At 44.5% G+C, this 14,151-nt stretch overlaps 1 protein-coding gene and 1 non-coding gene across 7 annotated transcripts in view; one reads left to right on the plus strand and one right to left on the minus strand.

The window, feature by feature from the left end:
* Nucleotides 1-14,151, minus strand: part of NLGN4X (neuroligin 4 X-linked) — a 393,440-nt gene that overhangs the window by 22,624 nt on the left and 356,665 nt on the right. For all 6 annotated transcript variants that reach the window (XM_027534108.1, XM_027534111.1, XM_027534109.1 and 3 more), the window contains one exon: nt 3,151-3,336. In XM_027534108.1, coding sequence (XP_027389909.1) covers nt 3,151-3,336 — 186 coding nt within the window. The remainder of the gene's footprint in view (nt 1-3,150; nt 3,337-14,151) is intronic.
* On the plus strand, nt 13,981-14,082 carry LOC113888243. Its single transcript, XR_003509884.1, has one exon. It is a non-coding gene; the product is annotated as a U6 spliceosomal RNA (small nuclear RNA).

The following is a 14,151-nucleotide window of genomic DNA, read 5'->3' on the forward strand; positions in this document are numbered from 1 at the left end:
ATTCTTAAACCAGCAAATGGACACAGAAGCAAATATAACAACGACCTTGAAGATTCAGATTATGATTGTCAATGTCCACCTGGACTTGCAAAAGTTATCCCAGGGCTGCACTTTTTAATTTTGTTGTTCTTTTTGTTTCGTTTTTGAAGGGAGTGTCAGGAAGTTATTCCACTGCTTCCAGACCTCCTGCACCGGACCCCTGTTCATTTCTATTTTAAAAATCTCTTATCTATCCAGCAACAAAGGACCAGAGGGAATCACCTTGAGTTAAGTTTGCAACAAAGACCTAAGTCTATAAGCATGTGGCTGCAAATGGTGTTTATGAAACATACAAGTCTGCAACCATCATCCAAATACTAATTCCCTCTCACACTTCTTCCAAGTTGAAAACTGATGTTAATAACATTTAAAGTTCACCAAATAAACTCAGATAGGCAAACCCAGGGTACAAACATTTCTACAGAAGTCATTTTCATCCAGTGATGATAAGCAACCGCTGTCGGTCATGAGTCTTAAGTGAAAAAAAAAACAACCTTGTTAACATTGCTAATAATACTAGTTGTTGCTTTTTGGTCTCTAAGCTGTGTCTGACTTTTTGCGACCCCCTGGGCTGTAACCCACCAGGCTCCTCTGTCCATGGCATTCTCCAGGCAAGGATACTCGAGTGGGTTGCCATTTCCTCCTCCAGAGGATCTTCCCGACCCAAAGCTGGGTTCCTGCTCTGGCAGGCAGATTCGTTACCACTGAGCCACCAGGGAAGCCTGTACTGCATGTTTAAAAGTTGCCAAGAGAGTGGATCTTAAAATTCTGATGAGAAGAAAAACAGTTTTTAACTCAACGGTGATGAATGTTGATTGGACTTATGGTGGGGGTTGCTTTGCACTACATACGTAGATTGAATTCTTACCTTGTACAGTTGAAAGTCATCATTATTTTAAATGTATATTATTAAATATATATAACGCAAGTGCAAGTATTAGTCACTCAGTCATTTCCAATTCTTTGCGACCCCATGGAAGCCAGGATCCTCCGTCCATGGGATTTCTCAGGAAAGAATACTGAAGTGGGTTGCTGTTTCCTTCTCCAGGAAATACATATAATGGTGTACGTCAAATTATACCTCAATTAGAAAAATCAGAAAGCAAGCCACGTTAGAAGAGGACGTGGATACACGTAATTTGGGGCATTTTCTTCTTTTTTCTAAATTCATTAATTTATTTGGCAGTATGGTCTTCTCTGGTGGCTCAGTTGGTAGAGAGTCTGCTTGCAACGCAAGAGACCTGGGTTCAATCCCTGGGTAGGGAAGATCTCCTGGAGAAGGGAATGACAACCCACTCCAGTATCCTTGCCTGGAAAATCCCACGGACAGAGGAGCCTGGTTGGCTACAGTCCATGGGGTTGCAAAGAGTCGGACACGACTGAATGACTAACACGTTTTCACTTCACTGGGTCTTAGTTATGGCATGCTGGAATCTACTTCTGAAATCCCGGGCTTCCTGCACTGGTTGTGTGGCGTCTTAACCACTGGGCCACCAGGGAAGTCCTTTGGGGCATTTTCTGTGGAGGTTTAAAGAGGCACCACGGTCCCACCTGCCTGTGTCCTGAATAAGAACTCCAAAGGTATATATATATGTCCCCACCCACGACTTCCCTGGTGGCTCAGATGGTAAAGCATGTGCCTACAATGCAGGAGACCTGGGTTCAATCCCTGGGTCAGGAAGATCCCCCGGAGAAGGAAATGGCCACCCACTGCAGTATTCTTGCCTGGAGAATCCCATGGACGCAGGAGCCTGATAGGCAGTCCATGGGGTCGCAAAGAGTTGGACACGACTGAGCGACTTCACTTTCTTTCACTTTCACCCACCTGAAAGGGAATTCGCTCAGTCCTGTCCGACTCTTTGGGACCCCATGGACTGTACAGCCTACCAGGTTTCTCCATCCGTGGGATTTTCCAGCCAAGAATACTGGAGTGGATTGCCATTTCCTTCTCCAGGAGATCTTCCCAACCCAGGGATTAAACCCGGGTCTCCCGTATTGTAGGCAGACGCTTTACCGTCTGAGCCACCAGGGAAGCATTTCACCCACCTGAAGCCCCCTGTAATCTCCTACCCTACTCCATCCCCCTAGGTTAATCACAGAATACTGTGCTGAGTTCCCTGTATCACTCGGCAAATTCCTCCTTGCTGTCTATTTTACATATGGTCACGTATATGCCACAGAGGATGAGATGGCTGGGTGGCTTCCCCGACTCAATGGACATGAGTTTGAGCAAACTCTGGGAGTTGGTGATGGACAGGGAAGCCTGGAGTGCTGCAGCCCACAGGGTCGATAAAAGTCGGACATGACTTGGTGACCAAATAGCAACAGCCAGGAATCTGTAGGATCCCATGCTTCCATGCTGCCCCACATAGTATACCTGAGGCTGACTCATGCTGATGTGTGGCAGGGGCCAACACAATATTGTAAAGCAATTTAAGAAAACAAAAGTGCAAAAAAAAAAAATGTGCAACAGATTGGAATCAAAGGGTAGAACAGAAGGCCAACTTGAGAATTTCTTTGGAAAAATCACTGCTTTCCATTATTTTTATTGTATGTTATTATACATATATATATATATCAGAGAAGGCAATGGCACCCCACTCCAGTACTCCTGCCTGGAAAAATCCCGTGGATGGAGGAGCCTGGTGGGCTGCAGTCCATGGGGTCGCTAGAGTCGGGCACGACTGAGAGACTTCACTTCCACTTTTCACTTTCATGCATTGGAGAAGGAAATGGCAACCCACTCCAGTGTTCTTGCCTGGAGAATCCCAGGGACGGGGGACCTGGTGGGCTGCCATCTATGGGGTCACACAGAGTCGGACACGACTGAAGCGACTTAGCAGCAGCAGCAGCATATATATATATAATTGGAGAAGGTAATGGCAACCCACTCCTGTATTCTTGCCTAGAGAATCCCATGGACAGAGGAGCCTGGTGGGCTGCAGTCCAGAGGGTCGCACAGAGTCAGACACCACTGAAGCGACTTAGCAATATATATATAATAAAATGAAATGATATCAACATAAAAAAAGAAATCTATGGAGTTCACAAAGGGGGTTCAGCTCTTAGCCCCAGGGGTCCCCTGCCCAGCATGAGGGACGCTCTTCTTACCTTCTGAATAGTGAGACAAGGTCAAGAGGCTGACGCAGGAGGCGCCTGCGCCCGAGCCGAAGATGGTGACTCTCTTGGGGTCCCCACCGAAGGCCCCGACGTTCTCCTCGATCCAGCGTAAGGCTTGGATCTGGTCCAGGAGCCCATAGTTGCCCTTGGCCGCCTGATCGCCGGTGCTCAGAAAGCCTGCAGAGGAAGACAGGAGATTTTGGGGTCGTCACCTAACAGAGTACACTGCCACAGCATCGCTGCTACTTGGAAAGATATTTCACGGGACACGTTGTTCCTTGTTTGCTTCTCCTCCCTGTACATAGAAGCAAGAGAACAGCACCTTTTCATGGCAGAAAGGGTTATATGATATAAACAATAGTTACAATGGTTTTTCTTTCATTTGAAAAGAAAGTGAAAGTCGCTCAGTCGTGTCCGACTCTTTGCAACCCCATGGACTACAGAGTCCGTGGAATTCTCCAGGCCGGAATACTTGAATGGGTAGCCTATCCCTTCTCCGGCAGATCTTCCTGACCCAGGGATCGAGCCCAGGTCTCCTGCATTGCAGGTGGATTCTTTATCAGCTGAGCCATAAGGGAGACCCAAGAATACTGGAGTGGGTAGGCATTCCCTTCTCCAGGAGATCTTCCCAACTCAGAGACTGAACCCAGGTCTCCCACATTGCAGGCGGATTCTTCACCAGCTGAGCCATAAGGGAAACCTAAGAATACTGGAGTGGGTAGCCTGTCCCTTCTCCAGTAGATCTTCCCAACCCAGGAATCGAACTGGGGTCTCCTGCATTGCAGGCGGACTCTTTACCAACTGAGCTACCAGGGAAGCCCTATTTCTTTTGATAGTATAAGGAAATGTCTCACTGAGGCTTTGTATGAGGCAATGTGAATCTGAAATATTCACAATACACGACCATATCAGAAACCTATACATTTTATAGGCTAGCGGTAAAGAGTCCACTAGCAAAGCAAGAGATGCTGATTCAATCCCTAGGTTACGAAGACTTCCTGCAACAGGAAATAGTAACCCACGCCACTATTCTTGCCTGGGAAATCCCAAGGACAGAGGAGCCTGGAGGGCTACAGTCCCTGAAGTTAGAAAGATTCAGACACGACTTAGCGATTAAACATTCATTTTACTAGATTCAAGTCATTACTCCTGTGTGTATCTAGGTTTTCCTTGGGAAAAAAAAAAAAACAAAAAACACTTCAGGAAAAAGAAAAACTAATTTTTCAGGGCAAAAAGTCTGTGTATCATCAGTGTATAAGATTGTGTGCACTGTTATAAGAACAGTAGGTTATCTTTTGCCCGTTGACTTCCTCATTAACATATTTTATTTAACTCCATTCAACTCACAAATTTCAAAGGAAATTAGAACCATCAAGACATGCCACTCTTAAATAGTTTGGAATGCATCTCTCTTTTTCTATATTAAAAAAGATATTACAGTTACATGCAGAAACTTAAAATTTTTTAATCTTGGCCAAAAGGCAATGCATATTCAAATCTCCCCAACTGTCCCCCCAGAATAGCACGGACTGCGATACTTTCTTTTAAAAACTAAGAGGATTTTAATTTTTAGTTTTAATTTTAAAAAGCATAAGCTAAGGAATCAAACCCTAAATGCCACCTTAAAAGCTGCAAAGAAGACCATCTGGGCATTCATTGTGGCAAAGTGATAATTTTTTTGATTTTTGAGATCACATGCCCTTTCGGGTTCACACTGCAGAAATATCTTGACCTGGAACCTCTGCTTTCCTCTGATGCTTTCCTGTGGGATAGACAGATGCTCTCTTGCTCAGATTTAAATCTATGAATATTTTATGAAGCGTCCGCGAGCTTAAATACTAGCACAAACTTTAATCCAACTTTACATGCAAATCTGTCTTGAGTAAGCCTTCTGGGTGGAAGAAAAGAGTAATAAAAAGTTTTTTCGCCCCTACTTCCCACTCTTACATGACCCTACACAAAATGCCAATATATTACCTCTGTGTGGTTGTAGTTCATTCACTAAGTTGTGTCCGACTCTTTGCAACCCCATGGACTGTAGCACACCAGGCTTCCTTGTCCTTCACCATCTTCCAGAGTGTGCCCAAGTTCATGTCCATGGAGTCGTGATGCCATCCAACCATCTCATCCTCTGTCACCCCCTTCTCCTCCTGTCCTCAATCTTTCGCAGCATCAGGGTCTTTTCCAATGAGCTAGGTCTTCCCATCAGGTGGCCAAAGGATTGGACTTTCAGCTTCAGCATCAGTCCTTGCAATGAATATTCAGGGCTGCTTTCCTTTAGGGATCTCCTTGCTAACCAAGGACTCTCAACGGTCTTTTACCACTCCGCAGTTCAAACGCATCAAGTCTTTGGCACTCAGCCTTCTTTATGGCCCAACTCTCACATCTGTACATGACTAACTGGAAAAAGCATAGCTTTGACTGCATGGACCTTTGTTGGCAAAGTGATACCTCTGCTTTTTAATACACTGTTGAAGTCTGTCCTAGCTTTCCTTCTTAGCAAGCATCTTCTAATTTCCTTGCTTGTAGTCTGGCTGCAGTCACCATCCCCAGTGATTTTCGAGCCCAAGAAGAGAAAGTCTGTCATTGCTTCCACCTTCCCCCCTTTATTTTCCTCTTTATTGCAAGGGTTATGATAGTCACATATTTCAGGGACTGCTTATTAAATAAGCATGGCCAGTAAGTACAGTGTTTACATGAAGACAGGCTATTTGGGACTGAAAATAACAGAAATGAGAACCAACGCCTTCAAAGACATCCTTAAGCAAACCTGGAGGGCTTGCCAGGTGGTTCAGTGGTTAAGAGTTCACCTGACAAGCAGGAGATGTGGGTCTGATCCCTGGGTCTGAAGATCCCCTAGAGAAGGGAACGGCAACCCAACCCACTCCAGTATTCTTATCAGGGAAACCCCCTGGACAGAGGAGTCTGGCGTGCTACCGTCTATGGGGTCCCAAAGAGTCAGACATGACTGAGCAACTGAGCACCTAAGCAAAGCTGGCAGAAACCCAAGAAACCCTCAGAGTAGGTTGGAGAAGACTCTTGAGCGTCTCTTGGACTGCAAGGAGATCCAACCAGTCCATCCTAAAGGAGATCAGTCCTGGGTGTTCATTGGAAAGACTGATGTTGAAGCTGAAACTCCAATACTTTGGCCACCTCATGTGAAGAGTTGCCTCATTGGAAAAGACCCTGATGCTGGGAAAGATTGAGGACAGGAGGAGAAGGGGGTGATAGAGGATGAGATGGTTGGATGGCATCACCGACTCGATGGACATGAGTTTGAGTGAACTCCAGGAGATGGTGATAGACAGGGAGGCCTGGTGTGCTGTGATTCATGGGGTTGCAAAGAGTTGGACACGACTGAGTGACTGAATTGAACTGAACTAGCTTCTCAAAACCTAAAACAAAATCGTAAAGAATGAGATCTTTCACCAACTGAGGAATGAGGTTACCTTCCCATAGTTTGCCTGAGTACCTACGAGCCACGGGGTGTGTGAATCAGGAGGGGATTGGGAATGAATGGTCTGGTTCAAATAAAAGCAGCAAGAATGTTTTGTGGTTTTTTTTGCCATTGTTTGAAATTGCAATCATCTGGACTCTCAACCTCCTTGCCTGAGTACATATAAGGATGTCAACTGCCAGGATGCACATTTAGGGAACGTCGCACAAATCGACTCCCCTTGAGAGTTCACAGGGGTGGCTTCGAGTTGAGCAAAAGGATGGGAGTGTGTAGACATTACCAGGCACTCCCTTATGTAATTGGCAATTATTAATTAGTCTTTCCTGCCCGAGAATGTTCTGGAACACCACCACCCCCCCCACCCCCGCCACCACATTTCAAATGCCTACTTATAAAATGAATCCCACTTTGCTCAGGGGGAAAAGCCTCTTTCAGCCGACTTTATGGATGAAACCAGTTGATAATGACGTTTGGGTACTGGATAATAACCATAAAGAGAAAGCCTCTCTCCCTCCATTCAGTTAAGAGGTGATTCCTTCCTAAAGGCTCTAGGAATTTTCTGGCAGAACCATCTTGGTTTTAACCCATCCATCTCTCTCCTACGCTTCACTCTCACGGAATGACCTCCTCACTTATTTTTCTGGAGATGAGCCTGACGATTTTTGCAATGGATGGTAAATCACGAGTCTTTAGGAAATCAGAGCCCCTCGGTCCACAGTGAAACATGACTGTCTCTCCGACTGTTTAATAACCTCTGCGATAGGAAGGACCATTAACATTCCATACCCTGGCAAATCCTACTTCTTCTAAAAGGATCTCATGGAAAGGTTTGACGCTGGTGATTCTAATCTCCTTCCAAAAGGTCTGCAGGAAACAGCTTTCCATGTGTCTCAGAACCCCAGCAAAGGTACCCAGGGGTTTTTTGAAGCTGGTGTTTCCATAGCGTCTGACATGGAATCTTCATTTACTGCTACCACCAGGGACGGCTTTTTTCCCTCTTTTTCCACCTTTTATTTTGTACTAGAGTATAACCAATTAAAAGTGTTGTGATGGTTTCAGGTGGACAGCAAAGGGACTCAGGCATACATTCACATGTATCCCTTCTCCCCCAAACTCCCCTCGCATGCAGGCTGCCACACGACATTGAGCAGAGTTCCCTGTGCTGGACAGCAGGTCCTTGCTGATTCTCCATGTTAAACACAGCATTGTGTCCATGTCCATCCCAGACTCCCTGACTATCCCTTTCCCCATCCTTCCCGCATTTCATTTGTTCTTTTCAGTGCTTCTGAGTTCCCGTGGCAGGACCAGAATGAATGCAAGTGGTTTTATATTCCCTATGAAAGCAAACTGCTTTCCTAGTCTAACTGTCAAAATACAGTGTTTGATGGATTTCCCTGGTGGTCCAGTTGTTGCAACTTCGGCTTCCCTGGTGGCTCAGACAGTAAAGCATCTGTCTGCAATGTGGGAGACCTGGGTTCGATCCCTGGGTCGAGAAGATCCCCTGGGGAAGGAAATGGCAATCCACTCCAGTACTCTTGCCTGGAAAATCCCATGGACGGAGGAGCCTGATAGGCTACTGTCCATGGGGTTGCAAAGAGTTGGACACGACTGAGCGACTTCACTTTCACTTTCACCTTTCAAAGCAGGGGGGTCGGAAGTGCAGGTTCAATCCCTGGGCAGGGAGGTAAGATCCCACCAGTCTTGTGGCCAAAAAGCCAAAACATAATGCAGAAGCAACACTGTTTCACAAATCAAAGAAAGCCTTTAGAAATGTTTCACATCAATAATTCTAGAAACAAAACAAAACAAATTGCTGCTGCTGCTGCTACTAAGTCGCTTCAATTGTGTCTGACTCTGTGCGACCCCATAGACGGCAGCCCACCAGGCTCCCCATCCCTGGGATTCTCCAGGCAAGAACACTGGAGTGGGTTGCCATTTCCTTCTCCAATGCATGAAAGTGAAAGTGATCGCAGTGCTTGATATAATCCAGACAGAGCATGGGCCGGGGTTTCCCGGCGTGGGATTGTACGAACAACACGAAAACAGCTTGTCAACTGGGAAACAATCACACACTTTACCAAAGATGGAAGGGTCTCAAGGGGTCAGTTTCCCAGATCAGCTCGCAACTTCCCTAACATGCTTCCGATGAACTCACAGAAGCCAGTCCCTTGACTGGCCAAACCCGGTGATTTTAGACAAATGGCTCCTTTTCACGGACACACACTCCTGGCTCCAAATCCTCTAAGCATCTCAGCTGATGAAACGTTGGTTTTTGAGATTTACTGTCTCTGAAGTGAAGCTTGTAAATAAGTAAGCCGCCCCCCCCAACCCCGCACCACCAACAACATTAACTGAACAAGGAGAGAGATGCACAAAAGAAGTCATTTGAATTTAGACAGATTAGGGACTAAATTGATACTGAGTTTCATTGAAAGCACTGGAAGGAATAAAACACACACACACAAGATGTGCTAAGTGGCTGGGTGTTTATTTTAAAATGTGATTCATGGAAAAGATGCTTTAAAACCCTAAATCCCATCTCTCATTGCACATTGAATGAAATTAGTATTGTGTGCATTGTATTTGGGCAAAATATTGCTCTGGAACAGAAAGTTGAGGGTTGTAGAGTGGCTAACCAGGATCTAAATGTTCTTCATTCAACTGAACTGCAAGTCTTTAAGAGATTGGTTCCAGAACACACATTAGGTGGGCGGTAAGAAGCCCAGTGGGGTCAGATGTATTAATAACTACACTTCAGTTGTTTGCAACATGACTTTAATGCCACAGATGATGTAATCCCTTGAGAAATAATTCACTACCTAAGCATGAAAGATTGAGGGCAGGCGGAGAAGGGGACGACAGAGGATGAGATGGTTGGATGGCATCATCAACTCAATGGACATGAGTTTGAGCAAGTTCTGGGAGATAGTGAAGGACAGGGAAGCCTGGCGTGCTACAGCCCATGGGGTCACAAAGAATCAGACACGACTGAGCGATTGAACAACCACAGGCACAGTAGGCATTTTTTTTTATGATCATTAAACAGAAGATAACAACCAAGTGACCATAGAAGAAAAGTATTTACATTTTCAAGGTGCTTGCATTTGAGAGAGAATTTTGTATTTGTGCACACAATATTTAATTCAAAGGAGTAAAAGCAAAAAGCAAATGTGTAAATGAAAACATTTCAATTAGAAAAGTCACACAATTTACTTTAGGTCACGTAAATTAGCTGGAACAGAAATCTATGTAACCAGAATCAGAGCTAAGGCAGAAATATGAAGCAGGACAATAAAAATGCCCGTTTTCGTTCTTTGATGCTTACAGAAAATCATTCCCTGGGTGTGATTGTTACAAGGTGAAACTGACGTTTTCTTCTTTTTTTTAAAAAATATTTATTTATTTATTTGGCCTTGTGGGGTCTTAGTCGAGGCTTGGGGAACCCAGGTCCCTGACCAGGGGTTGTACCCAGCCACCTGCATTGGGAGCGTGGGGTCTTAGCCACAAGACCACCAGGGAAGTCCCTGAATTTTTATTATTGGATTCATTTATGATTTAACAAGAGTGCATAGGTTCTAAAGAATGGGATAAAACTGGGAAAACATTTAAATCCTGTGGGCAGGACAGGCAAAGCTATTTGGATTGTGTCTGATTCTGTTTTCATTTTGCTTAAAAATGGCCCAAGTCGTAACTAATGCTACTTTTATGATATTTCGTTGCCATCTCAGTATTGCACAGAGTCAGAGCAATTTCCTGTGTCAGGAGAAGAAATCTAAGAGAATGATGAGGGACACATGATTTCTACAGCACGTGTTTCAGAGTGTGGGGCTCATGACTGTATCAGTGGGATTCCTTGCACTATTTTTATAAAGCATATTCTATCCCTGACTGACAATTTGCACAAGGTTGCACAGATGTCTTAAAGTATTTTAGCTGAAAATATATGGATTCACAAAACTAACACTCATTAAATTCTGGAAACAAAGTAGAAAATGATAAACCCCTGTTTGTTATACAACGCTGATCAAAAGGTGAAGATCATTGATAAACATATTTCATGATGATGAGAATTTGGCAACAGCCAGTCTGGAACCAAATCCCCTTTGAGCCAACAAGATTTTTTTTTCCTTAAATCAAAACCTCATCCTTGAATATTTTCCAGATTTGTTGATGAGAAGTCTGAGTGCCAAAAAACAGATGCTTTTGAAATGTGGTGCTGGAGAACACTCTTGAGAGGCCCTTGGGGAACAAGGCGGTCAAACCAATCAATCCTAAAGGAAATCAACTGTGAATATCCTTTAGAAGGACTGATGCTAAAGCTGAAGCTCCAATCCTTTGGCCACCGGATGTGAAGAGCTGACTCACTGGAATAGATCCTGATGCTGGGAAAGATTGAAGGCGGGAGGAGAAGGGAACGACAGAGGATGAGATGGTTGGATGGCATCACCAACTCTACGGACATGACTTTGTGGAAACTCCAGGAGAGAGGGAAGGACAGGGAAGCCTGGTGTGCTACAGTCCATGGGGTTGCAAAGAGTCAGACACGATTTAGTGACTGAACAACAAATTCAATTCTTGAATAGCTCATACACTTCATCACTCCTCAAGGCTGCATCTCAGTGTCCAAGATAAGAGGTCTGATTCACTCACTCAACCTTGCAGCTTCCAATCCATTTCTACACCATCCATATAATCATGATGCTCCGAAGGCATACAAAAGGGCAAAACACACGAAAATCAAAACCTGAAGCCCTCTGACTCAGCAGTTCTATTTCCATAAATGCGTTCTATAAAAATCTGGATTGGTGCAGAAATAGCCATGCGAGGGTTTGCAATGTGCTAATGCTCAGAATTTTTTAAAAAATATATATTACTTTTTTGGGACAAGCCTCATGGCATGTGGGATCTTAGTTCTTTGACCAGGGATTGAACCTGAGCCCCCTGCATCGGAAGCACAGAGTCTTAATCACTGACTGACCAAAAATATACCTATTGATTATAATCTTGAATGTAAGATGTTTGGATAGCATTAGCAAATTAACTGACATAAATTTGAGCATACTTGGGAGATAGCGGAGGACAGGGAAGCCAGGCAGGCTGTAGTTCATGGGGTCGTGAATAGTTGAACACAAATTAGCAAGTGAACAATAAAACATGAATGACAGCAATCTCAAAATCTATGAATAGATTTGCTGCATGAATTCTGTTGGCTGAATCCACATAACAGGAGGCTGTATACGTATATAAAATTATACAGAGTATTTCTATGTGTAAACACAGAATCACGTCTAAGATGTCTTCAGAGAAAATGGAATACTTTGTCTTATAGATCCCATTTTTATGACCATAACAAGAAGGGTGTGCAAAAATATAAACTCTGCAAAGAAATCAAATAGTTCATAGTGTTTGTCTCTAGGAAGGGACTTCCCTGGTGGCTCTGATGGTTAAAAATGTGCCTGCAATGCAGGAGACCCAGGTTCGACCCCTGAGTCGGGAAGATCCCCTGGAGGAGGAAATGGCAACTCACTCCAGTATTCTTGCCTGGAGAATCCCCATGGACAAAGGAGCCTCGTGGGCTACAGTCCGTGGGGTTGTAAAGAGTTAGACACGACTGAGTGACTAATGTTAAGAAGGTGGCTATAAGTGATTTTCACACTTAATTTTAAATAACTGCTTTTTCTTCCCATGTATAACTGCTTTTTTATCCATTGTACACGGACATACACACGTATACACACAACACAGCAAGCTTGTGTCAAAGTCAAATGTCTTAGTGCGATGTTCAGGGCCATCCACTGTGGTCCATCTCTACATCGCTGGCCATGCTTGACACATGCCCTTTAGCCAACAAATCGACCACATTCCACTTGACTGTTCCCTGGGATACACCTTGCATCTCCGTCTCTCTTTGTACACAGTATCTTCCATCTCTTCCTGAACGTGAAACCAAAAGTCGCTCAGTCCTGTCTGACTCTTTGTGACCCCATGGTCTATACAGTCCATGGAATTCTCCAGGCCAGAATACTGGAGTGGGTAGCGGTTCCATTCTCCAGGGGATCTTCCCAACCCAGGGATCGAACCCAGGTCTCCTGCATTGCAGGTGGATTCTTTACCAGCTGAGCCACCAGGAAGCCCACTGGTGTGGGTAGCCTACCCCTCCCCTCCAGGGGACCTTCCTGACCCAGGAATCAACCCGGGGTCTCCTGCATTGCAGGCAGATTCTTTACCAACTGAGCTCCCTGGGAAACCCATCTCTTCCTAAGACGCCCTTTATACAACCGCCAGCATCCTGTAAGGTCCCTTCCTCCTGTACATACGGCCTCACTTCAAAACTTACTATCTGATCTTGGAGCACAGCGCCACCTGGAGACTGACTCCATAACCTCTGTGGTCCATGCCTTTAGGCAGGAATCAACCACAGACATTTCATCTCTTATCCACCACGGACGCGTGTGTCCCTTTTCAAGTTTCTCCTAATGGTCTTAGTTCCTCCAAGTCAGTTCACTGCATTAGGTGAGTTAGAGTGATAGAACCTAGCACTTTCTATGACGGGGATCTGCTCCCAGGTCAGGAGCGTGTCAATATTTTGCAGTGGAGTCACGCAGTAGGGGGCTTTCCAGATGGCGCCAATGGTAAAGAATCCACCTGCAGATGAAGGAGATTTGGGTTCGACCCCTGTGTCGGGACAATGCCCTGGAGGAGGAAATGGCAACCCACTCCAGTGTTCTTGCCTGGAGAATCCCATGGACAGAGGAGCCTGGCAGGCTGCAGTCCATGGGGTCACAAAGAGGCTCAACTAACTGCACAAACGTTTGCACACGCTCATGCACACACACACGCACACACACAGAGGCAGTCAGCTTTGGCTTTGAATCTGCAGGAAAGCCTCACATTTCTCAGCTGTAAAGTCGAGAAGAGTACATCTTAGTCCAATAGCACAGCTTGAGAAACTAACTGGATGATGTGCTTTTGAAAGCGTCATGCTTCTTGGAGAGCCGATATACATTTTGCACTTATATATTTTTCATGACACTACAAATTGTATTTAGGACATAAAGATGATTTATATAGAACTCTATGCTACAAATGGGATATCACAAACCCTGCCATTTATTTCTGTTTCACCCACAGAGAGCAAGTAAGGAGAAGTATCTATTGATAAATGAAAGAATGCCACAGGGAAAGTGGATAACTGGTCTACCTAGGCTCTGTCTGTATTATACAGATGATCGTATTCACAGTAGCCGTGTATGCAAACAGCCTAAATGCCCATCTACAGATGAAGCTATAAAGAAGATGTGGTACATTATGGTAAAGCAAATAACTTACAATAAAAATTTTAAAAAGAAGATGTGGTATAGTGTGTGTTTCTGCAGCACATACACTAAAATTGGAACAATACAGAGAAGATTAGCATGGCCCTCAGCAAGCATGACACAAAAATTCATGGATCGTTTCATATTTTTCATGATATATGCATAATCATGTCTGATTTTCATTGTTGTTTTTTATGATATATGCATAATTATGTCTGA

Source organism: Bos indicus x Bos taurus, chromosome X (assembly GCF_003369695.1).
Source record: "Bos indicus x Bos taurus breed Angus x Brahman F1 hybrid chromosome X, Bos_hybrid_MaternalHap_v2.0, whole genome shotgun sequence".
Taxonomy (NCBI): domain Eukaryota; kingdom Metazoa; phylum Chordata; class Mammalia; order Artiodactyla; family Bovidae; genus Bos; species Bos indicus x Bos taurus.